The 26002-nt window shown below is 44.4% G+C and overlaps 1 protein-coding gene across 2 annotated transcripts; it reads left to right on the top strand.

Annotated features, from left to right (window-relative positions):
• The first annotated feature begins 22212 nt into the window (after positions 1 to 22212).
• On the top strand, positions 22213 to 25887 carry glipr2l (GLI pathogenesis-related 2, like). Of its 2 annotated transcripts, XR_005041383.1 has the most exons (6): positions 22213 to 22839; positions 23663 to 23771; positions 23954 to 24057; positions 24704 to 24781; positions 25286 to 25514; positions 25551 to 25887. XR_005041383.1 is itself a non-coding variant. In XM_021593053.2 (5 exons), the coding sequence occupies exons 1-5, from the start codon at positions 22827 to 22829 to the stop codon at positions 25444 to 25446; spliced, it is 465 nt and encodes a 154-aa protein (XP_021448728.1). In that variant the 5' UTR covers positions 22214 to 22826; the 3' UTR covers positions 25447 to 25887. The 2 variants fall into 2 exon arrangements, 1 of the variants encoding a protein (XP_021448728.1); XM_021593053.2 differs by having other exon boundaries at positions 22214 to 22839; positions 25286 to 25887.
• Positions 25888 to 26002: the final 115 nt, after the last annotated feature.

Raw genomic sequence — 26002 nt, 5'->3', positions numbered from 1 at the left:
CTTCTTTGAAGATAGGCTAGCCAGCCGTATCGATGGTTCCCCAGTGGGGTGATGAGGGTAGCGTAATACGATGGTTTGAGCAGAATAACCGGATGGTCCTCCTTAAATTCGATTTTGAAGATACTTTACTTAGGACAGCTAATCAGTCGTACCAGTGATTGTCCGGGAGGTGAGTTTATCGTCTTCACCTCGTGTTGAGATTCAAAGTTCAAACCAATTTAAACGTACAGCTGCAGCAAGTTATAAAAAACAATCATCTCTTATAGCTTTTCAAATCCCATCCCTCTCTTAACAAAAACACTTTCATAATTTGTCATATTACATGCACAATGCATAGTATGGAAACTTCATACATGTAGTGGGCATACTTTCCAAGTTAAACAGTATTTCCATTATAATATTTTTAATGACATCACAACATAACAATCAATATTGTTAGTGTTCCATAGATCGCTTCTGACCATTTCCCACATTCTATGATAGAAATATTGTTCCAGTATTCGCTTGTTAGAGTTTTGGCAGAAAAAAGTATGTTGAAACAAAGAGCATTTCCTTTGGTGAATCTTGGAGAGGGAGAGAGAGAGATCTTCTCCCTTGATTTACAACAGGATGTGAGTTGTTCATCCCCACTCGTTCTTTCCTTCCCTCCTCTACGGGTGAGAGGGGGTCTGATTTAAGTTATTTATTGCAAACCTTGTCTGACCTATTTGGATCCTCATGGACAGTCATGACAGACTCAATGCATCATCACTCAATGCATCAACCATTGTTTGAGGATCATGCAGCCTCTCGCTGCACGAACAGGTGATATTACACCCAAACTCTCTTTGCCAAGGGCTCTCCAACCCTGTTCCTGCAGCTGCCCAATGATTCATTTGGTAAACCAAGTAAAATCCTTTTGGGAACATTGACTGTATCATGTTTTTACAAATACAAATTCAATATAATCGTAGGCTAACTTTAAGCCGCCCTGCACAATCAATGAACCAACAGTGTCGCCTAGGCCTATATGTTCTCTCTGTCACGACCGTCGTTGAAGGAAGACCAAAGCGCAGCGCGGTGAGCGTACATTACTTTTTATTTCGGAATGACGCCAACAAAACAAGAAACAAACTGAACAACCGTGAAGCTTACAGGGCAAAGTGCCATAAACAAAGTTAACTACCCACACTGAAAAGAGGGAAAAGGGCCTACCTAAGTATGATTCCCAATCAAAGACAATGATAGATAGCTGTCCCTGATTGAGAACCATACCCAGCAAACACATAGAAACACACATCATAGAAATAAAGGACATAGAATGCCCACCCAAATGACACCCTGACCAAACTCATACAGTGCATTCGGAAAGTATTCAGACCTGTTGACAATTTCCACATTTTGTTACATTATAGCCTTATTCTAAAATTGATTCAATTGTTTTTTCCCCTGATCAATCTACACATAATATCCCATAATGACAAAGCAAAAACAGGAAATATCACAGTTACATAAGTATTCAGACCCTTTAGTCAGTACTTTGTTGAAGCACCTTTGGCAGTGATTACAGCTTTGAGTCTTCTTGCGTATGACACTACAAGCTTGGCACACCTGTATTTAGGGAGTTTCTCCCATTCCTCTATACAGATCCTCTCAAGCTCTGTCAGGTTGGATGGGGAGCATCACTACACAGTTATTTTCAGGTCATTCCAGAGATGTTCGATCAGGGGCGGCAGGGTAGCCTAGTGGTTAGAGCGTTGGACTAGTAACCGAAAGGTTGCAAGTTCGAATCCCCGACCTGTCGTTCTGCCCCTGAACAGGCCGTCATTGAAAATAAGAATTTGTTCTTAACTGACTTGCCTAGTAAAATAAAGGTATTAAAAAAAGTTAATGTCTCTGGCTGGCCCACACCAGAACATCAGAGACTTGTCCCAAAGCCACTCCTGTGTTGTCTTGGCTGTCTGCTTAGGGTTGATGTCGCCCCCATCTGAGTGGCAGGATTTCATCAAGGATCTCTCTTTTTTTATCTTTGCTCTGTTAATCTTTTCCTCGATCCTGACTAGTCTGCCACTGAAAAATATCCCCACAGCATGATGTTGCTACCACCATGATGGTGGTGTCCTCCAGATGTGACACTTGGCATTCATTAGACCAGAGAATCTTGTTTCTCATGGTCTGAGAGTACTTTAGGTGCCTTTTGACGAACACAAAGCAGGCTGTCAAGTGCCTTTTACTGAGGAGTGGCTTCCATCTGGCCACTCTACCATAAAGGCCTGATTGGTGGAATACTACAGAGACGGTTGAACTTCTAGAATTTCTCCACAGAGGAACTCTAGAGCGCTGTCAGAGTGACCATCGGGTTCTTGGTCACCTCCCTGTCCAAGGCCCTTCTCCCTCGATTGCTCAGTTTGGCTGGGCGGCCACCTCGAGAAAGAGTCTTGGTGGTTCCAAACTTCTTCCATTTCAGAATGATGGAGGCCACTGTATTCTTGGGGACCTTCAATGCTGCATATTTTTTTGGTACACTTCCCCAGATCTGTGCCTCGACACAATCCTGTCTCGGAGCCCTATGGCCAGTTCTTTCAAGCTCATGGCTTGGTTTTTGCTCTGACACGCACTGTCAACGGTGGGACCTTATATAGACAGGTGTGTGCCTTTCCAAATCATGTCCAATCAATTGAATTTACGACTGGTGGAGCCCAATCAAGTTGTAGAAACATCTCAAGGATGATCAATGGAAACAGGATGCACGTGAGCTCAATTTTGGGTCTCAAAGCAAAGGGCCTGAATAATTCTGTTTTTTATTTGTAAGACATTTGCAAAAATTCAGAATAACCTGTTTTTTGTTTGTCATTCTGGGCTATTGTGTGTAGATTGATGAGAAAAAATACAATTTAATACATTTTAGAATAAGGCTGTAACATATCAAAATGTGGAAAAACTCAGGGGTCTGAATACTTCCTGAATGCACTTTATATAGGCCTATGTATATGCATATGCTCTTATATGCGTGTGGGCGTTTTGAATTAATCATCACCTTAATCATCAGCTGTCCATTTTGTTGTTAGACTTTGAAACAACTTCCACAACGACCATATTTTCCACTCAGTTTTACCTTGTTGTTGAAATTCTTTCTTCAATTTCATCAATCACAGTGAGGTGAGTTTTAAAAGCATGATACTGTTTTTATGATGTGATTTTTTAAATTGATGTCAAAGTGGTTAGAGGGACAATAGAGCCCTAAGCACCAGGCCATTAGCAACCTAATCATTGTTAGCGACTTGGGTATAACCAACGAATGTCCAGAGTGCATGAGAGGAAATTACCGTGACTCACCGGTCATGTGGAATTTTAACGCGGTCATGACTAATGACTGCCGGTAATATGGTCACCGCACCAGCCCTGCATTGCTCTTCCTTTTTTCAAAAGAGCACTGAAGCTCAATATTTAAAGTGGAGCTGACAGCGTTTTAGCAACATTAAATCTTATTCAAATCTGTTCATATACACCCCCAGGAAGAATATGACTTTTTTTCTGACAATCGAGCAACTTTAGATCATTAGAAGGCATTCGCCAAAAGCAACAAGATTAACAACTAATGCTAGCCAGAGCGAGATGAGCTAAAATCTAACGAAGGAACATTAGATAAACTCTTTCAGCTAGTTGGCGTCAAAATTGAAGTAGTAGCATGCTCGTCCTTCTACAGCTTTGCTAGCCATGCTTGTCCAAACCCACGTTTTGACAACTGAGTGGGAACTTGTCTGCATGGTCGCCCATTTGATCGACACCAAATACATTTGATTGACAACTAAGAGATATGCGAACTGTGGATAACAAAACAGTCGTTCAAGTTCAGCATACAGTATCTAGTTAGCAAAACTATTCACATTTCTTGCTAGCTAACCAAATGACACCTTCATCTCTAGCTGTAGCCACTGAACAACGATGTGAGGGTAAAAAGCCAATCACTCACCCACTCCTCCAATGACAAGACATCATCCCAGCAGCTAGCTAGTTAATGTTAGGCTCCGTGTTTTTAGTGTGCTAAATAAATATCTAGCGCCATAAATAGATACTGTTGCTGAGTTACAGTTCTGTTAAGGGAATTTTTATCATTGATGACTAATTATGTATACATTTCAATCAGGACTGACTAATCCGAATACTATTATGTTACTGTATATGTACTAATCCGAATACTATTATGTTACTGTACATGTACTAATCAGAATACTATTATGTTGCTGTATATTTATGAGTTTTCTTTCTTGATCCCAGTGCTGAATATAATGGGTGTAAATGTGGTCAAGAGTTAGAACAATGACTGCCTGTTCCTTGGTAGAAATGAATGAATTATATCTCCAGTCTGGCTAGAGGGCTTATCTACACAAGCTGTCTTAAGCCCAGTCGTATATTATCTTAATAGAGAGAGACGATGTGAGAACCATACAGCCTTTGTACTGGAACAGAGATGGCACGGGTTGGTGCTAAAACTAATGACGTCATTTTCAGTTTATAACCTGTGGAAAACTGTATCGTGTTCAGTACTCTCGTGAATAAAGGCTGCTATTTGACTTTAAGACCGGGCTCGGTCCATCTCTATAAAATAAGGGTCATACAAATTCTTATGAATTGACAGAGTGTTTAATTTTAATTGGGAATTAAAACAGAGGAATTAAATTCCTGCAACAAGTTCATATAAGGAAATCAGTCAATTGAAATAAATGCATTATCCCCAATCTATTGATTTCACATGACTGGGCAAGGGCGCAGCCATGGGTGGGCCTGGGAGGGCATAGGTCCACCTACATTGGAGCCATCCCACTGGGAGTGTAACGGCGTTCTTCGTTTGTAGAGAGAGAGGGCCGAAATGCAGCGTGGTGATTACTCATGTTCTTTAATCAATAATAGACGATACATGAAATAACTAAATGAATATGAAAACAACAAACGGAACGTGAAACCTAATACAGCCTATCTGGTGAACACTACACAAAGACAGGAACAATCACCCACAAACACACAGTGAAACCCAGGCTACCTAAATATGGTTCCCAATCAGAGACAATGACGAACACCTGCCTCTGATTGAGAACCATATCAGGCCGAACATAGAACTAGACCAAAACATAGAAAAACAAACATAGACTACCCACCCAACTCACGCCCTGACCATACTAAATAAATACAAAAACAACGGAAATAGAGGTCAGAACGTGACAGTACCCCCCCCCAAAGGTGCGGACTCCGGCCGCAAAACCTTGACCTATAGGGGAGGGTCTGGGTGGGCGTCTGTCCGCGGTGGCGGCTCTGGCGCGGGACGCGGACCCCACTTCGCCATTGTCCTAGTCCGCCTTATTGTCCGCCTCCGTGGCTTACTCACCCTGCCCACCCCTCTCAATGACCCCACTGGACAGAGGGGCTGCTTGGGACAGAGGGGCAGCTGCTCGGGACAGAGGGGCAGCTGCTCGGGACAGAGGGGCAGCTGCCCGGGACAGAGGGACGGCAGCTGCTCGGGACAGAGGGGCGGCAGCAGCTCGGGACAGAGGTGAAGCAGCTGCTCGGGACAGAGGGACAGCTGCTCGGGACAGAGGGGCGGCAGCAGCTTGGGACAGAGGGGCGACAGCTGCTCTGGACAGAGGGGCAGCTGCTCGGGCGGCCCCTGGCTGACTGACGGCACTGGCGGCCCCTGGCTTACTGGCGGCACTGGCGGCCCCTGGCTGACTGGCGGCACTGGCGGCCCCTGGCTGACTGGCGGCACTGGCGGCCCCTGGCTGACTGGCGGCACTGGCGGCCCCTGGCTGACTGGCGGCACTGGCGGCCCCTGGCTGACTGGCGGCACTGGCGGCCCCTGGCTGACTGGCGGCACTGGCGGCCCCTGGCTGACTGGCGGCACTGGCGGCCCCTGGCTGACGGGCGGCACTGGCGGCCCCTGGCTGACGGGCGGCACTGGCGGCGCTGGGCAGACGGGCGGCGTTGGCGGCGCTGGGCAGACGGGCGGCGTTGGCGGCGCTGGGCAGACGGGCGGCGTTGGCGGCGCTGGGCAGACGGGCGGCGTTGGCGGCGCTGGGCAGACGGGCGGCGTTGGTGGCGCTGGGCAGACGGGCGGCGTTGGCGGCGCTGGGCAGACGGGAAGCTCAGCTGGCGCTGGGCAGACGGGAAGCTCCGGCAACGCTGGAGAAAAGGAAGGCCCTGGTAGCGCCGGAGAGGCGGGAGACTCCGGCAGCGGCGCCGGACAGGCGGGAGGCTCCGGCAGCGGCGCCGGACAGGCGGGAGGCTCCGGCAGCGGCGCCGGATTGGCGGGAGGCTCCGGCAGCGGCGCCGGACAGGCGGGAGGCTCCGGCAGCGGCGCCGGACAGGCGGGAGGCTCCGGCAGCGGCGCCGGACAGGCGGGAGGCTCCGGCAGAGGCGCCGGACAGGCGGGAGGCTCCGGCAGAGGCGCCGGACAGGCGGGAGGCTCCGGCAGCGCTGGAGAGGAGGAAGGCTCTGGTAGCGCCGGAGAGGCGGGAGACTCCGGCAGCGCTGGAGAGGAGGAAGGCTCTGAACGGATGGGCCGGAGAGACAGCCTGGTACGGGGAGCTGCCACCGGAGGGCTGGGGTGTGGAGGTGGTGACGGATAGACCGGGCCGTGCAGGCGCACTGGAGCTCTTGAGCACCGAGCCTGCCCAACCTTACCCGGTTGAATGGTCCCGGTCGCCCTGCCAGTGCGGCGAGGTGGAATAGCCCGCACTGGGCTATGCAGGCGAACCGGGGACACCGTGCGCAAGGCTGGTGCCATGTAAGCCGGCCCAAGGAGACGCACTGGAGACCAGATGCGTAGAGCCGGCTTCATGGCACTTGGCTCGATGCCCACTCTAGCCCGGCCGATACGCGGAGCTGGAATGTACCGCACCGGGCTGTGCACCCGCACTGGGGACACCGTGCGCTCCACAGCATAACACGGTGCCTGCCCGGTCTCTCTAGCCCCCCGGTAACCACAGGGAGTTTGCGCAGGTCTCCTACCTGGCCTAGCCATACTCCCTGTTAGCCCCCCCCCAAGAAATTTTTGGGGCTGACTCCCGGGCTTCCATCCACGACGCCGCGCTGCCTCCTCATACCAGCGCCTCTCCGCTTTCGCCGCCTCCCGTTCTTCCTTGGGGCGGCGATATTCTCCTGGCTGAGCCCAAGGTCCTTTACCGTCTAATTCGTCCTCCCAACTAGTATACTCCATGCCATTGCTGTCCATAACGTCCTCCCTTCGCTGCTGCCTGTTAACACGCTGCTCGGTCCGGGTGTGGTGGGTGATTCTGTAACGGCGTTCTTCGTTTGTAGAGAGAGAGGGCCGAAATGCAGCGTGGTGATTACTCATGTTCTTTAATCAATAATAGACGATACATGAAATAACTAAATGAATATGAAAACAACAAACGGAACGTGAAACCTAATACAGCCTATCTGGTGAACACTACACAAAGACAGGAACAATCACCCACAAACACACAGTGAAACCCAGGCTACCTAAATATGGTTCCCAATCAGAGACAATGACGAACACCTGCCTCTGATTGAGAACCATATCAGGCCGAACATAGAACTAGACCAAAACATAGAAAAACAAACATAGACTACCCACCCAACTCACGCCCTGACCATACTAAATAAATACAAAAACAACGGAAATAGAGGTCAGAACGTGACAGGGAGCCAGGCCCAGCCAATCAGAATGAGTTTTCCCCACAGGTGGGCGTTATTACAGATAGAAATACTCCTTGAACTGCATGGATCACCGGTGCAGTTTAATAGAGCATTGCTGTATGGTGTACTCAAAACGTATTATAGTTGAATAGCCACCATGGGCTACTGCTCAAATGTTGCTATAATAGGTCTACATGTTTCTCCTTTGCATAGTGTTTTGTTGCAGGTTTAGTTTTTTGATTATTCATTGTCAAGCTTTAAAAACCATAGCTAGACTGCAACATTTTAGTAGCCTAGCTAGGACTGTGGCATGTGTCTATACACTTTCCCTCTGCTGCACTGTAAATTAGAGTGACCAGACGTCCCCGTTTTTGGTGGCCTGTCCCCGGCTGGAACTGTCCCCGGAAATGTCCCCGTTTTTAACAGACTGCAAAGTGAAATAATATTTTACATGGCAAGAAAGACCGGGCAGCAGAGCCTACCAGTTGACGTCTCAATCACGTTGTGCTTGTTTTGTCCAGCAGAGGGGGCTGCTCGCTACAGCAGCTTCATTATCTCTTCTACTAACTACTTGCTCGCGCTATTTTTAGAGCGAACTACTGTGGAAAACTCGTCCAGAAGCTAGCAAGTATCAAGTTAATCCACATCACCACAAATGTATTTTCAAGCCAGGTAAGTTACAATTGTTTGAGATACTAGCTAATGATGTTATAATGTCACAATTTATTATATAGATAGATGATCTGCTTTATGAGGTTTTAAATAGGTTATGCTAGCTAACATTAGCTATGTCGACGGAGTTAAAGTCATCTAGCTAGGTTAACTAGCTACTTTCATGGTAGCTAGGTTAAAAAACGTTCACATGTAAACATGCAGTGGACGGGCTATTTTGAAAATATGATATTAAATTAATGCATAATTCTGAGAATATTTATTTGTAGATTACAATTTTAATGGTTTGGCATTATTTCAAAGTAGTGTGAAAATATATTTAGAAATTTTCATGGATAACATTAGCATAATGTTTTCTGTTAGAGTGGAGAGGAGGAAGACTGGCTAGGAGAGTGAAAGAGATAGAGGAGGAAAGGTAAATATATGATTGCAGAGCCTGCCAATTTATTATTCCAAACAATGTTTTTGAGATAAAATACAAAAATTAGCCAAGCAATGGGAATCTGTTAACCAAAGTATTTGATCTAATAGTGTACTATTTATTATTAAAGATTGGAGAGGAAGGAGAAGGAAAAAATCAGGGAGTAAAAAGAGTGAATCAAGGAGAGTGTGGAAGAGTGAGGTGGAAAGGTAAAGAGAAGGAAAGGAAGACAGATCAGGAAGACGAGTGAAGAAAAGAGGAGGAGAAAGATTGGAGGAGAAGAAAAAGTTAAGAGAGTAAGAAGAGTGACACAAAGAGAGTGAAGAAGAGCAGACAGAGGAGGTACAATGGCTCTTTCCAAGAAACGGAAATGCCATTTTAATGACAACATGATGAGATCATTTCCATTCATACGCTCAGGTCAAGACGATAAAATGGTTAACTGCACCCTTTGTAATTCCTCTTTTTCAATTGGCAGCGGGGGAAGAGCGTTAGTGGTAGAACATCAACAAACGAAAAAGCATAAAGCCTGTCTGATGGGCCTTGTTGGTATGCCCTCTGTCACCACATTCTTCAAGAAAGTAGAGCCTTCCCAAGAAGAATATGATTTAGCTGTACAGGAGGGTGTCTTTGCATACCACACTATGCGACACAATCATATTTACAGATCTATGGACTGCACAGCACAACTCACACGGGAGCTTTATGAGCCAAAGTTTACATGTGCTAGGACAAAATGTGACGCCATAGTGAGTAACATGTTAGCACCATGGGCAACTACTTTGGTAACACAGGACCTAGACCAGGTTGAATTTGTGTCCCTGTCCATTAATGCGTCCAATCCTGGACATGTAAAGCTGCTGCCAATAGTAGTCAGATATTGTAAGATATATGATGGCAGCACATCTGTGGAAACAAAACTGCTTGATTTTGTTGAATTGAAAGGAGAAACAGCAGAGGAAATTGCAGCTGAGGTCCTGGTGGTCATCCAAAAATGTAACCTGGAAAACAAAGTCCTGGCATTCTCTTCCGACAACACAAATACCAATTTTGGAGAGGGTCAATGTCCATACCAATGTAAAAAAAATGCTCTGCAGCGGGAGGTGATTGGCTTAGGTTGTCCTGCCCACATCATTCATAACACGGCCAGAACAGCTTTGGATATGATTCCCCTTGATGTTGAGTACCTGCTCACAAAGATATTTGGATATTTTCATATTTTCACCGTCAGAGTAGAAAGACTGAAGAGCTTTTGTGATTTTGTTGGCCAGGAGTACCATAACATTTTAGGACACAGCGATGTTCGCTGGCTGTCCCTGCTCCCTGCTCTAGAAAGAGTGCTGAAAATGCATGTGCCATTGAAATCCTTTTTTATTTCTGAAGCCCTGTTGTCCTATGAACAATGTTTGAAGATCCACTGACTGAACTTTGGCTGGCCTTTGTCCATGGAAACTTGACTGTATTCAGTGACACGATCAAGATGCTTGAAGGCCAGGACCACTGTGCTGTGGAGTCCGCTGCAATTCTGAGAAACATTGAGGCAAAATTGACTGCAAGACGTGATGACAACTTCATTCCAGTTTTGGTCAGAGGACTTCTGAGAGAGCTGGAGGAAAATGGAGCCATGTCTAAAGAGAGCTTTCACAAAACATCCCAATCATTCTTCACTACGGCTGCGAACTACTTGCAAGCATTGGGGAAAGCACACAGATCATCTAAAAGATTTACATTGTCTCCTTTTAAAAAGGCAACCTCAGCATGAAGAGATCCAGAAGGCAGCAGGCACACTGCAGGAAAAATGCCCTACTGTGACCATCAATGATAATGCATTGTTTGACGAGGTTACTGGCCAGCAAGAGTTCCTAAAGGGGGAATCGCTTGAGGAATGGAAAACATCTGAGACACCGCTTAGTCAGAGATGGAGCATGGTGGTTACTCACTTCAAAGAGAACGACATCCCACACACTAACCTGGCTAGATTAGCGTCTGTTGTCATGTGCTTACCTGGAAGTAATGCACCAGTCGGGAGAGTGTTCTCCCAAATTAATGATCTATGGACAGCAGCAAGAAATAGGTTCACTGTTCCTACCATCAAGGCCATGCTTATTGTGAAGACAAACTTCAACCTCCCTGCCAGGAGTTCATGGAGAAGCTGGCTAAAGACAGAGCAATCCTGAAGAAGATACATTCTTCTGAGAAATATACAGATTAGGTTGGTATAAGTATACAATGTAGGTACCAACCTCATCATCGTCTTACTTCTTTATTATGTTGTTAAGTATTTCACATATACTATTGTCTGTTTTTTCAGTTTTGCTCATGTTCTCTTCTGCACTTATTCTACCCAGACTAGTAGGACCACTGAATGGCTGTTCAGATCAGTTCTACCCAGACTACCAGGACCACTGAATGGCTGTTCAGATCGGACAGTTCTGTCTCGTCTGTAGTGTTTTTGTAATATAGTTGTTTTCTCTATCACAGCGTGCCTGTTAGACTAAATACATGAACCCGGAATTGTCCCCCTTTTATATTTCATAGATAATAACATTGGATATTTTAATGATATATTGACTTGCCGAGCTGGAAATGTCCCCGGTTTTAATTTCAGAAATCTGGTCACCTTACTGTAAATGGGACACACGAAAATAATTGAAGTTGAATTCACCGATGCGAGCGCATCAAGCTGTAATTTTATAAAGTAGATAACGCAACTGTTGACTCATTTATACTCATTTGTGTGTCCTATTCGGCCCACAGACATTGTGTTTGACACAAGTGTGCTAGCCTATTAGTCATGTTATGACTGACTTGTGATCATGACTGACTTGTTGACATTCCCAGCCTTAGTTAGTCATCCATTTCTGTTCAAAATATTGAGTCATTGAAACTGAAACAGTGCATCCTGAATGGGTAGAGGAAGCAAACAGTGTACCAGGCCAGCTGTGATTTACAACTTGATAGCAAGATTTTTTGGACTACCAAGAAATGTATTGATGAATTATATTAATCATGCTGTATTGCACTGCATCCATCTATTCTGCCAACGGTAACACTTTACTTTACACCCAGCATCATAACATGTTGTGACATGGGAGTTTGGGAGTTTCAAACTCTTTGACTAGGAGTTTGATATTTTTGACGTATATTATGATTGTTTGTTTCATATCTGCAAAATAGTTAAAACACTGTCCATTCCACTTTAATTAAGTACATTGCATGTAACGATGAGTAAAGTTTCTCCATGTAAAGTCTCACAGTAAAGTTTCAGTGAAGTTTCTAACAGTCTCATGGGGAGCCCTTGGCTTTCTATACAATCTGCTTGTCTGCTTTTCTCCCTGATTCGTTTTCTGTTTGTGGGCCTTTGTCATTTCATCAGGGATACTGGCATCCCTCCCTCCTTCAGATGGATTTTCTTCACACCCCATCACTTTTTTCCCCAAATATGAGAGCCACTTTCATTTGGGGAAAGAAAGTGCACTATTCATTTCACCAATCTCATTTTCTCTCAGTCCCTCTCTCCCCATCACACACACACACACACACACACACACACACACACACACACACACACACACACACACACACATACACATACACATACACACACACACACACACACACACACACACACACACACACACACACCTGCTGTTTCTACCTCCCCAAGGCTGTGGTCCTGCATTCTCCTTCTATATTAGACTATGTTTTGTTTCCCTGACCTCCCATGATCCATGACTGGAGGAGAAGAAAGGGAGAATGCAGAACAAAGTTTTTCTTCATTAAGTCATTCTCTGTGTGTGTGTGTGTGTGTGTGTGTGTGTGTGTGTGTGTGTGTGTGTGTGTGTGTGTGTGTGTGTGTGTGTGTGTGTGTGTGTGGGTATCTCTGGTATATGTATAAGCCTATATGAGTGAGTGTGTCTATTTGAATGTGCTTTTGTATGTGAATGAGTGAGTGTGTGCATGTGTGTGTTCTCTGTGCATTTGCTGTGTGTGTGTGTATTTGCTTGTGTATGAGTGTGTGCAATGTGCGTGTGCATGTGTGTGTTTGTTTGTGTGTGATGATTAAGTTTCAGCATTGAGCTGCCCAGTTGACACAAGAAAACACATACTCCCATTTCTCCTCTTGTTCCATCTGCTCTCCAGACCTTTTTATTGTTACGGTAAACTATAAACTTTGTCTCTGTTCAGAGTTTAAGCCATACTGTGTTTGAGAATGTGGTACAGCGCCGTGAAAAAGTATGTGCCCCCATTCTGATTTTCTCTATTTTTTCATATTTTTGATACTGAATGTTATCAGATCTTCAACCAAAACCTAATATTAGATAAAGGGAACCAGAGTTTACAAATAACAACAAAAAAAACGTATTTTATTTAACAAGTTTATGCAACACCCAATTCCTCTGTGTGAAAAAGTGATTGCCCCCTTACACTCAATAACGGTTTGTGCCTCCATTTGCTCCAATGACTGCAACCAAATACCTCCTGTAGTTGTTGATCAGTCTCTCACATCGCTGTGGGGGAATTTTAGCCCACTCTTGAATGCAGAACTGCTTTAGCTCAGCAACATTTGTGGGTTTTCAAGCATGAACTGCTCATTTCAAGTCCTTCCACATCATCTCCATTGGGATTAAGTCTGGACTTTGACTAGGCCTTTCCCAAACTTCAAATGTGTTGCTTTTTAACCATGTAGACTTGATTGTGTGTTTTTGATCATTTTCTTGCTGTGTGAACCAGCTGCACTTCAGCTTCAGCTCACAGACAGATGGCCTGACATTCTCCTGTAGATTTCTCTGATACACAGCACAATTCATGGTTCCTTCTATTAAGGCAAGTCATCCAGGACCTGAGGCAGCAAAGCATCCTCAAACCATCACACTACCACCACCATGCTTGATTGTTGGTATGAGGTTCTTACTGTGATATGCAGCGTTTGGTTTTCGCCAGACATAATGAGACCCATCTCATTAGGTTTTGATCTGATAACATTCAGTATAAAAAATATGCAAAAGTAGAGAAAATTAGAAAGAGGGCAAATAACAGCACTGTATATCATGGATAATACTTCATTATAAGCAGAGGCATCATGCACCCCCAAAATCTGAGGGGGTACAAAGTATGTGAAGATGGCTGGGGGGGTGGTCTGGAGGGGTACTAAGCAAACCTCTGGAGCTCTCTGTATCCTCCTGACTGGTGTTTTTAAGAAATGTAATATGTTTCTTTGCATCTCTGTTAAAATCTGGGTAAAAGATTGAAAGGAATGTGTGTCTTTTCCAGTACGTTTAGTAATTGTTTGCTTTTCTAAAGTCTACCAACCTTGCCAGCAGCCATGCCAGCTAAGATAGTTAGACAAGCTAGCTACTCTAACTTGATTGATAGTCTGAAATAACTTTCTTGGTAGCTAGTTATGAGATTGGGAACCAATCTGGACTAGCTATAGCCAACTTCATAAAATTAGGTGGCTAGTAGTATTACAGAGATACAATATTAACAACAATTTATTAAAAACAAAATATTAAACAGGAAAAACCCTGTGCCCGCTATGGGCATGACACCTCTGATTATAAGGCAAGGTGTTAGGCTGTGACTACAGTCATGATACACTATGGCCTTTTATAAAACAGATCAGTAAACGTTTCTCACAAAGAAAGACAATAAGATGTATAGATGTCTGTCTATGGAAGAGATTCCTAGATAGAGGAGTGGGTGGTATGAACCAAAACCAACACAAACACAAGCACGCACGTGCCCACACACTAACTCCTTATCTCTGTGAAGTGGATCTGACACGGACACTGACACTGACAGCTTAAAACAGGAGGACAAAGAAAGAGGGATAGCTCGAATAGGATATGGGATGGACTCGTGTGTGTGTGTGTGTGTGTGTGTGTGTGTGTGTGTGTGTGTGTGTGTGTGTGTGTGTGTGTGTGTGTGTGTGTGTGTGTTGAATGGAAGTTATCTGGCCCTGTCTCTTCATTTGTCAGCGCTTGACGGCTGCATTGTGTGTTTGTTTGTGTGTTTTTGTGTGTGTGCGTGTGTGACAGCTGCTGATGTGCTGCTAACCGCTCTCCCCAGTCCAGCATTCTCCCAGACAGTCTCCTGTCTCACTATAAGAGTGCACCTCAGCATGGCAAACACACACACACCCTCTGTTGAATATGGTAGCCTGAATTGACTTCGGGAGTTTCAGAGTAAGAGAGTCTAGACAGATGTCCCAATTTCATCAGGTAATGGAAACGGCACTGTTGGTTCAAATGTGTCTGCTATATTTTAGGGACAGGAGTGGTTTTGTGTCAATATCCAATTACAATGTCTGCAAGAGAAACAGCTTGACACCTCTGATACAGTGTTGGACACAAACAACACCTGTCCTTAAAATACAGCGTAAACGTTCTGAGCGATTTCCTTCTTCTGCAATTGATTGAATTCATCTTATTCAATTGTTACCATGCACCAGCAACAAAGATAGCTCTAATGTGCGAGTGCCTTTTGAATATTGAACTGAGGCAAAAAAGAAAGAAATAAAGAAGGCCAGAAAGCCCCACAGATGGGTGACATATTCCATTAAAAAGCCCATCTCTACAAAGAAAATATCAACTCGGGATTCATATTGAGGCATGCAGCGACCAGTGAGAGATTGTGCTCTGAAACAGGATATCAAAACATAATACATAAATCAATAAGAAACAGCTAAGGTCAATAAATATAGACGTCTATAGACCACTGGCACAGACGCCTACTGTCATCATCTGACTTATCTCCCTTACCTTACTAATTTCATCCTCCTTTTGAAGAGTTTGTGTGTGTGTGTGTGTGTGTGTGTGTGTGTGTGTGTGTGTGTGTGTGTGTGTGTGTGTGTGTGTGTGTGTGTGTGTGTGTGTGAGAGAGAGAGAGCGAGAGAGAGGGTAATTTAATTAGAGTGTTGATAGAGCAGGTTACTGCCTGGGGTTAAATCCAACATGCACTCTGCTCCTCTCCAAAGGCTTAATTTCTTAAAGCACATTAGGAACTTTATTGACTGCTACGGCCTTTTAAAACTGTGTGCGGGTGTGTGTGTGTGTGTGTGTGTGTAACTGCACTGGCCTATTAAGACATTACATTTCTGCTGATTAGAGTCAGCCAGGAGTCAGCCATCTCCCCCCAGACAAACCATCATCATCGTCTTGCTCTCTCCCTCTCCCCGTTTCTTACTCTCTGCCTCAGAATCTCACTCTTGCTTTTTCTATCACTTCCCTCCCTCCCTATCTCACCTTTAGATACAGATGTGGGATCTTAATTTGTGCCAGTTTGATACAGCACTAAAATAATCCTGCAGCAACAGGAAATGTGAATTGTTATGTGGATTATAATTATCATGGAAATGATTGTATGTGGATTAGAGAAAATCAAGTCTGACATTTCTAAGTGGAAACTACACAGTTCAGAAGCCTTTTTAAACCTCAAATACACTGCACATTTTAGGAAAGGAAAGTTATCCTGCAACAGGATGATCAGATTTATGGCATTTGGGGAAATGACATCTCTTATTGTGAGAATTCTATTTAATTTGATTGACAGGTGCTAGACTCCTATTAAACATGCTAGATGTACTGACTGAATACTTCTATCCTCTGTGGAACATTCTCTGTGGTTCTATCTGATGACATCACAAATGCCAGCTAATTCTTACTGAATTGTAGGGTTCTGATACAGAACACTGGGAATTTATTGGGCGAAAATAAACTCCCTCCTCCTCCTCCTCCTCCTCCTCCTCCTGCTGCTGATAATTTAATTCCTGGTAATAAGGTCTCTTTAATACCGTCTCAGTCTCCCCACACACACACACACACACACACACACACACACACACACACAAGACTTTCGAATGAGGATGAGATTGAACTGCAACAGTTATTAAAAAGTCCTCAACCTCCTCTTCCGACTGCTGGAATACAATTATAGCAACTTATAGGTACTTATATGCACTTAAGTGCACTTGCATGCACTTTCCAAGTTATTTCACATTTTGAGCACTTTTGATATCTCCGTAGTTAACTCCGTAATGTGCCATCAATGTTAACGGCCTGAGACACACATGACAGGAGAACAGAGTGGAGAGGACAACGTTGTGAAGGATTGATGGGAGGGGGTCGTTATCGAATCGTTAAAGCAAGGAAATGCTTCTCATCACAGATATCATATTATCTCCTGAGGGAGAGACAGAAAGAAAGTGCAGAGAGATAGAATAATAGAGGGAGCTAGAGAGTGGACGATAGAGAGGGGGAAGGTGAAGACAGAGACAGAGAGAAAGAGAGGAAAGATAGATCGATAGAGAGGGGGGAGAAATACATATATAGGGATGAGGGATATAAATGGTTGGAACAGACACAGAGAGACAGAGAGAGACCGACTGCCACAATTCACAGGTAGCAGTGCCAACCTTTTTGACAGCAGAGATATTATATCTGCATGGATCAACGTCTCCACTGCCCTCTGAAAGAGCTTCTCTCTATAAATCAGATTACTTACACACACACACACACCAAAACCCAGCAGGGGCACAAAGTATGTGAGGATGGTTCTGGGGGTTGTTTTTGAAAGAAAAGCACATTTTTTGTCTTTTAAAAGGACATCAAATTGATCCGAAATATAGTGTAGACATTGTTAATGTTGTAAATGACTATTGTAGCTGGAAACGGCTGACTTTTAATGGAATATCTACATAGGCGTACAGAGGCCCATTATCAGCAACCATTTACTCCTGTGTTCCAATGGCACGTTGTGTTAGCTAATCCAAGTTTATCATTTTAAAAGGCTAATTGATCATTAAAAAAGTGCTGAAGCGCGTAGGGTGTAAAAACACTACCGAGATCCAAACTGCCTCTGGATGCAATGTCAGCACAATAACTGTTTGTTGGGAGTTTCATGAAATGTGTTTCCGTGGCCGAGCAATTGCACACAAGCCTAAGATCACCATACGCAATGCCAAGTGTAGGCTGGAGGGGTGTAAAGCTCGCCGTCATTGGATTCTGGAGGTATGGAAATGCGTTCTCTCGAGTACTGAATTACGCTTCACCATCTGGCAGTCCGACGGACGAACCAGGGTTTGGCGGAAGCCAGGAGAACGCTACCTGCCCCAATGCATAATGCTAACTGTAAAGTTTGGTAGAGGAGGAATAATGGTATGGGGCTGTTTTTCATGGTTCGGGCTAGGCCCCTTAGTTCCAGTGAAGGGAAATCTTAACGCTACAGCATACAATGGCATTTGAGACGATTCTGGCTTCCAACTTTGTAGCAACAGTTCAGGGAAGAACCTTTCCTATTTCAGCATGACAATGCCCCCGTGCACAAAACAGTTCCATACAGAAATGGTTTGTCGAGATCGGTGTGGAAAAACTTGACTGGCCTGCACAGAGCCCTGACCTCAACCCCGTCAAACACCTTTGGGATGAATTGGAACGCCGACTGCGAGGCAGGCCTAATCACTCAACATCAGTGTCCGACCTCACTAATTGTGGCTGAACAGAAGCGAGTCCCCACAGCAATGTTCCAACATCTAGTGGAAAGTCTTCCCAGAAGAGTGGAGGTTGTTATAGCAGCAAAGTAAGGAACTAACTCCATATTAATGCCCATGATTTTGGAATGAGATGTTTGACAAGCAGGTGCCCATATACTTTGGTCATGTAATGTATGTTGCCCTAGAAGACTAAATAAAGTTTTGCTGACCAGACTAATGTCATAAATTATAGAATGAATGCTTCAAACTAGTTGACATCGGTAACGTTTTCAGTGTCATCTCTGCTTTCACAGGAAAATATGTTTAGGAACAGGGAAGAAAAATAGGAAAGATTTTCTGTGCCAAATGTCCTAATGACATCAGTTTGACCAGTTGTTAGGAAATAGAAAGCTGTGAAAACGACCCAATATGTTTCAGTTCGGCTTGGAAACATGTGAAAGGTTATAGACCTATAGTCAGTGTCCAGATTTCATTTAAGCCATCTAAAGAGTAGGCTACCCTTTCCTTGACATGGCATAGGTCTATTTGATGTCCACATCTTGTCTCTGTCAAATTAGTGTAGAGCCTCACAGTCATCACACATAGGCACTGCTATCATCCTCTTTAACTAATTCCCCAAATCTTTCCTAAACATTACTTTTCTGGCCCTCCCTTCTCTTTATTTTAAACTCTCCATTTTGCAGATTTTCTCTTATTGAATTAAACATGTTACTTTTTGCCTCAGTGGAATTGTTCTGCCAGTTCACAAAAGCATGTGGCGTGAAGGCTATTTGGCACGTATAAAGTTAGGCCCTAAAGCTAGGGCTTATGCACTAATGCCAAATTATGAAAGACAAATCTAAATGTAGCCAATATAAATAATATAAATTGCACAATAATTATTTTTGTATGTATTGTTTTAACCCGACTCATTTCCTACACAGAATAGGTCACCAGTGCAGTTTCAAATTAGTGCAGAAGAAGGCTGGAGAAGAGGAGATGCAGCCCATCTAAGTGTTGGTATGGGATGTGGTCGAACTCTTTCGAATTAAACTCAACATCATGTACCTCCTTCTTCAGTTTAGGTTCCATGTTCCACTCTTCATGTCTGTGCCAACACCGCCATCTAATGGGAAAGACATAAAAAAACATGCATCTGCCTTTTTTTTTTACACTAACTACTGTGCTACTATTATTACTATTGTAACACATTTTGTTTAATGCACTATGAGCCATGTCAGTTATTTTTTATGCAGTCTATGAGTGTAGCTGAGCCTGCTTTTATTTGTGGCCTATGGCTTTAATATCAGAGTCCAGAATGTCCCCAGAGTTCCAAGTTTCAGTCCATACCAGAATATCCGGATTCGTCTGCATAGCTCAGATATTGACGAAATCTAGTTTAGGAAGTAAACTCCTAATGTTCAGATGCATCAACCCAAGTCCTTTACGATTTTTAAAGTCACATGGAAACAGCTCAAACAAGCTATGTTCAATAGGCTGTTGCACGCCCTGTCTGATGATTGATATAGTTGGTATGGCTAAAATATTTCATAGAACTGCACCATTTGGTCTATCCCTGTTAGTAATAGAGGAACAATAAGAAATTGGAATGACTTTGCCAAGGTTAGCACCATAGGGCCTGAGGCCGCAACCAATGTCAATATGAGGAACTCTCAGTGTAACCAATGATGGTGCATAGCCCAAGCCCTCTACGTGATTTGAAAACCAGGGGGTATTCAGGTTTACGGAATTCACACTTGAACTAAAAGCATTGGGTGAGCAGGCCACAGCGGGTTCCTCTTTTGAGCTAACAATAGCAGATCTAAGAGTGGAGTCAATGGGTACAAAATTACAACTGACAACACCCCTGGCAGACATAGACAACAGTATGACGATAGCGCTTAGAGAGGACGGGAGGTATTACCTGAGCAGGGCTTGGTCTGTCTCTGAGTCAATATCTCAACGCAGCCTTGAAATATGAAAAGGGTCCAGGTGCCTAGATGGTTTGGGTCCATCGTCCCTGTAGAGCATCTTTTGTTTCCAACAAGTGTTGAAATTGTAAAAGGTTACACCAACAGAATGGCAGTAGACTTTAAGCCAGATTTAAAGTGCTAAGAGCCTGCTGAAACTTTCGCAGCCGCGACCCAGTGATGGCAAGGGACAGGAGATAATTGGATGCTTTTCAGAGCCTTTTAGGTTGCTGATCAGCTCAATAAATTCCTGTTTCATCCGGACCTACCTGGTCAGTCGGCTGGACCTACCTGGCCTGCCGGAACTTCCTACCTAATCTGGTAGATAAGTCTGGCCAGGTAGGTAGGTCCAGCCGACCTACCTACCTGGCTTGCCGGCCAGCCGGACATACTTACCTGGCCGGCCAGACCTACCTAATTGGCCAGACCTACCTACATGACCGGACCTACCTAGCAACCTGGCCAGTCAGCTGAACCTAGGTCTGGCAAGGTAGGGAGGTCCAGCCGACCTACCTACCTGGCTGGCCGGACCTACCTTACTGGCCAGACCTACCTAACTGGCCGGCTGGACTTACCTACCTACCAGCCTATATCATATAATTTGACAACATCAGTGCATTTGCTACAATACTAATCCATATAGCCTAAAGTGCAGTCATTTTTCAAGAGGAGTTTCTTTGCCATGATGTCATCAATGGGTTCCCAAATACGAATGGAGCAAGAGACCGCACCAACATCGCCACAAAAGCATCATCCTAAAAATGATGTGAACAGAAAAGGCTTCCACTCTTAACACGTTAGCATTGACAACTTCCCCAATCAACTCTTTTATCACAGCCGTCAGCCTTATCAGACTCATGATCCCCTCGCGACTTAGCTTGCCCTTCCTTCTCGGCAGGCTCTACCTCCGAACTGCCGCTGGCTTTGGAAACTATGTTGCTCTCCTCAAACTTCCTTTTCTTCTTCATCTCTGCCTCCATCGACCTATCGCTCCCCTTCAAACCCCTACTCTCTTTCTCTCCCACTTTCTTTTTTTTCTTCTCCCTTTTATTTTTACCGCTATGCTCCATACTTGCTTCACTTTGTTCTCCATATCGATCTCCTACCATCTCTGACCCAGTCACAGCACAGAGTTGCCGAACTGTCGCCACACAGAGTAAAGTTTGATTGTTTTCTTATTCCTTCTCAGTCCCACTACTCTGATCAAGCCACCAAAACAAATGACCAGGCCTCTGTGTCAAACTGATTCTCCTGAGAGAGTTCAGGCTTTGGAATCTTGACACCTTATTTGCTCTTGGCAGGTAGAATAGCTTACTGTGTCCTGGAGCAAGTCTTTAGGGAAGTAATCTTCTGATGAAATGTACACTTAAAGAGGGGCTGAAGTTACTCATTTGGCATTGTTTTTTGTTTGTTGCTTGAACATTAAGAAATGCAGCAGCCATGACGGAAATCAAACGAGACTTTAATGTGGGTTTCTCTTGTGTGTGTGTTCGCACGTGACAAGGGTTTGTATATTCACTCTGCCAAAACAGTTAGTCATACACCCTTCGAGATAACATAAAACAGCCTAACCATGTCTTGAAGTCACCTAGGCCACTTCTTTTGCCAATTATCTTCAGCCGGCTGTTGTGCCCAAGTGACAGAGTTAGACTTTGGATAGCCTATCTCCAGGGCTAGTGAGGGACCGTCTATAAATTACACAATGTAACTAGGACAATATTTACATTAAAGGCACACCTTTTAGTTGTCTCATTAACTGCTTTCAATATTTGTATATGAGTTTACAGTTTATAGTTGGTTTGAGGTTTTTAAGTCATTGAAATTTGGAGCTATTTAAATATTTTAATATTGTCACATGTACATTGTGTAATTTTATTGATGGTCTCTAACTATACCCTAGCCTAAGGGTATTACAATCGGGTCACATGCAGCTGCACATCGAATTGATGATTACTTGGGTGCTGCCAGCTGTGGGCAGGATTGAAATAAACCCAACCCAAGGAAAATTGTTATGGTACCCTTCCTTTTTTTAAATTAAATGTTCTTGAAAATCTCAGTTTTGGACGAGACTGACTTTATGACCAGAATGATCCTACTATTTACACTTTGTAGTCAATTTGGACACTAGAATACATTTTTCTGACTAATATCGATGCCACATAGGCTCACCGTAGTAAAACTGTGTAAAAGTGCTTCTAAACAGTTAAACTGCTCTTAATTTAGTTAGGGTAGAATGTCCAGCTCACATTTCAAGCAGAAAGCAGGAATCTCAGGCCATAAAAGGGCATGTGTCTCATAGAGATGATGTCATCAGAACAGCCATGCTGGGTCTCCCCTTTCAGTTACACAGAGAGAGGGAGCCTGTGTGTTACAGAGGGATAAGGGGAGAGGGAGGATAATGTGTGTGTGGCCAAGGAAAAGGCAGGGTGTTTAAGAGTGAGAGAGGACAGAAGCAGAAGTTTTGAGAAAGACTAGTTTACTAGAGGGAGAAGTGTGAGCGAGAGGAACAAAGGCTACGGAGAAAAATAGGAATACAGAAAGGGAGAGGGAGAGAGGGACAGAAACAAAGTTATAGCAGCTGTTTCAGACCGTCAGAGAGCGGACTGAGCCAAAGGGAACAAGAGAGAGTTTCTGTGTCATGGGCAAATCAGGTAAGACTACATGAGATTTAATTGTACTGGAATAGGACTGTGTGAAAGTGGAAAATGTTTATCAAAGTGTGTGTGTGTGTGTGTGTGTGTGTGTGTGTGTGTGTGTGTGTGTGTGTGTGATTACAAAAGAGGATTAGGTCTCAATTTGTGACAATGGGCTGTTATCATGCAACAGGGAGAAAGGGGTGGTGAGAGTATCAGGAATAGCTGTGCCAGTAGGGGAATTCCCTATGTGCAAGGTGTGTGTGTGTGTGTGTGTGTGTGAGAGAGATCGATTGACAGAACATTTTCGGTGCCAGTTTCCAGAACCACATTATCCTCCATTGAAAGTGGTATTTAGTTTAGGAATAAGCTAAGTCTGGGTCAAGGATCCAGCCCCAAGGACTGCAACCACTGATTATTCACAAGGCTGTAACAGACTGTATTCCGCTACATCTGCTAAGTGTGTGTGTGTGTGTGTGTGTGTGTGTGAGATAATCGCCTCATTGTGTGAATGCCAGAGAGAATGGAGATGTGTGAGTATGTCTGTGATTGGCACCAGGCTGGGGAGAGGGTGGATGTGTCCCCCATTCATACATACCCTGGTACTGTCTGTCTAGTATTATAGACTCAAGCCTGGGGAACAGCCATATGTATGGGGCTTACTGGAGATTTACTACTGCCTAAGTTACCGTCTGATTATCTGCAGCCTATCGTTTTATTGAGTTGTATTAATGATTTGAAAGTTTGATTGTATATTACAGTGAAAACAAGGGAAACAATAGACATTTACCTTCAGTTTTTTCATGGCATCTTGTTTTATGTGTTTCTCTCTCTCTCTCAGCTTCTAAGCAGTTTTCGGAGGAAGTGTTGCGGAGTCATAATGAGTATCGTAGGAAGCACCAGACACCCCCTCTGAAGCTGAGCAGCAAGCTGAGTAGCGATGCCACTAGGTGGGTCACCCAGACATCGGGGCCCCCCCAACCCACACACACACACTTATCTTTCTCCTCCACCTACCACCTTTATCAGAGACATGGCCAACCACACCCTTACTTCCTTCCACTTCACCTAACCCCACCCATCTTTTAGCTGTCTTTATCTAACTATTACCACAACTATCTCCACCCTGTAGGTATGCTGAGTCTCTGGCCAGCACACGGATCCTGAAGCACAGTGTTGAGTCCAGTAAGGGGAGCTGTGGCGAGAACCTGGCCTGGGCCTCCTATGACCAGCCAGGTACACACACTGTAACACGATGACTCCTAATGCTATAACCAAACATTGACATAGCCTGCATATGTTTAGTTATGTAAATGGAGACAGATACATTATTCACTGTGTACGGTACAGATAGTAACATTAAAGAGAGCGATCCATTAAAGAGAGCGATCCAGAGTCTCTGTAGGGTTTAGTTAGGTCTAAACTATAGACTATCCTGTCCAGTGGCGGCCCAGGCAGGAACAGCTGGGGTCCATTTCCCTGCTCTGTGTTTGGAGTGTTTCAGCAACAAGACCATGACTCAGAGCACAACTATGTCTGTGCACTGACCTGACAGTCTGCTGTGATTCATAAACAGTCTCCTATGGATACATACTGTCACTGGGTCAAGCTCAGTTCATCTCTCTCTGGACTACTCCTCTGAAACTCGGGATCTCAAACCTCTCCGTGTTCTTCTGACCCATCTCAAGCTTTGGCAGCTTTTATACGGTTAGCACTGTTGCCTTGGACAGCTGCCATCTTGGATAATATTTCCTTGCCGCTGTCATCTCTGCTGGAACTCTGGGGGTTTTGGCCCGAGTTTCTGTTAAACAATGGTGACAAAGGCAACAAACAAGTATAATGTTATGTGATAACCTGTAACCTTTGTCCTCTCTGTGTATAGGGAAGGATGTGGCTGACCGCTGGTATGACGAGGTCAAACAATACAACTTCAACCGCCCCGGCTTCTCCTCTGGCACAGGTGAGACACAAGCATGCACACAGACACACACTCTGACTTGTGTGATGCTGCATGCCACAGTGTTGTGTTCACCCAGGCAGTGTTGGACTGTGTGGTCTTTGTTCTATAAATGTGACATTCTCATTCTGTGACTGTGTAGTTCTGTGACTCTGCTCACAAACATGCATGGAACACTGCTTCCTGTGGAAAATCACAGTTCTTTATAGCATTCCCAGTCTTTTCTGTCCTTCCTGTTCTCTTCCTGAAGCCTCCTGCTCAGTGTGACCGACCCTGCAGCGTCAGGATCACTCCTATCAACTCATGTGCTGCTGACAGATAAAGGAGGAAAGACGGAGAGGGAGAGATGGGAGTGTGCAATAGAGGGGAAAGAGTGTATATGGAGGGGATGATAGAGGAGGGGGGAGATGAATATAGGGCTCTGTAGCTGTAAATATTTAGAAGAGCAGTGCTGCAGAGGGCTTCCTTCGGTGAAGGTGTTTAGCTTGTCTCTCTCTCTCTAACCAGGTCATTTCACAGCAATGGTGTGGAAGGGCAGTAAGAAGCTGGGTGTGGGGAAGGCCAGTGCGCCAGATGGCTCGTCATTCGTGGTAGCCAGGTACTTTCCAGCAGGGAACATCACCAACCAGGGACACTTTGACAACAACGTCCTGCCGCCCAAGGACTAAGGAACATACTGACCCATCCAAAAGACATTTGCACTTTGACTTGTGACCTTGACTTACATGTATGTATGTATGTATGTATGTGTGTATATGTATGTATGTATGTATGTGTGTATGTATGTGTTTGTGTGTGTGTATGTGTGTGTGTGACTTAACAAATGAATGAACAAAAATATAGGCACACCATTGACCAAACCATGCCAGCTGTGTCTTCCGGAGGTGTACCAGCCACCCCACTGGGTTTCGACCTACTCATTCCATCGATAGTGGGAGTAGGGATTTTACACATAGTAAAATAATTTCTGGTTTAAAAAAAAATAGTACCAGTCAGGTTTGGACACCTACTCATTCAAGGGTTTTTCTTTATTTTACTATTTTCTACATTGTAGAATAACAGTGAAGACCTCCCAACTATGAAATAACACATATGGAATCACGTAGTAACCAAAAAAATGATAATTAAACAATTTGATTATATGTTAGATTCTTCAAAGTAGCCACCCTTTGCCTTGACGCCTTTACACTCTTGGCATTCTCTCAACCAGCTTCACCAGGAATA

The sequence above is a fragment of the Oncorhynchus mykiss genome, chromosome 3 (assembly GCF_013265735.2).
Source record: "Oncorhynchus mykiss isolate Arlee chromosome 3, USDA_OmykA_1.1, whole genome shotgun sequence".
In the NCBI taxonomy this organism is placed as follows: domain Eukaryota; kingdom Metazoa; phylum Chordata; class Actinopteri; order Salmoniformes; family Salmonidae; genus Oncorhynchus; species Oncorhynchus mykiss.
This window is presented reverse-complemented; position numbering and strand designations above follow the sequence as displayed.

Excerpts from the sequence above, each read along its gene's own strand:
- glipr2l (XM_021593053.2), top strand. Across the intron at positions 23,772-23,953 it reads CTGAGTAGCGATGCCACTAG|GTATGCTGAGTCTCTGGCCA; the intron begins GTGGGTCACCCA and ends TCCACCCTGTAG. Across the intron at positions 24,782-25,285 it reads CGGCTTCTCCTCTGGCACAG|GTCATTTCACAGCAATGGTG; the intron begins GTGAGACACAAG and ends CTCTCTAACCAG.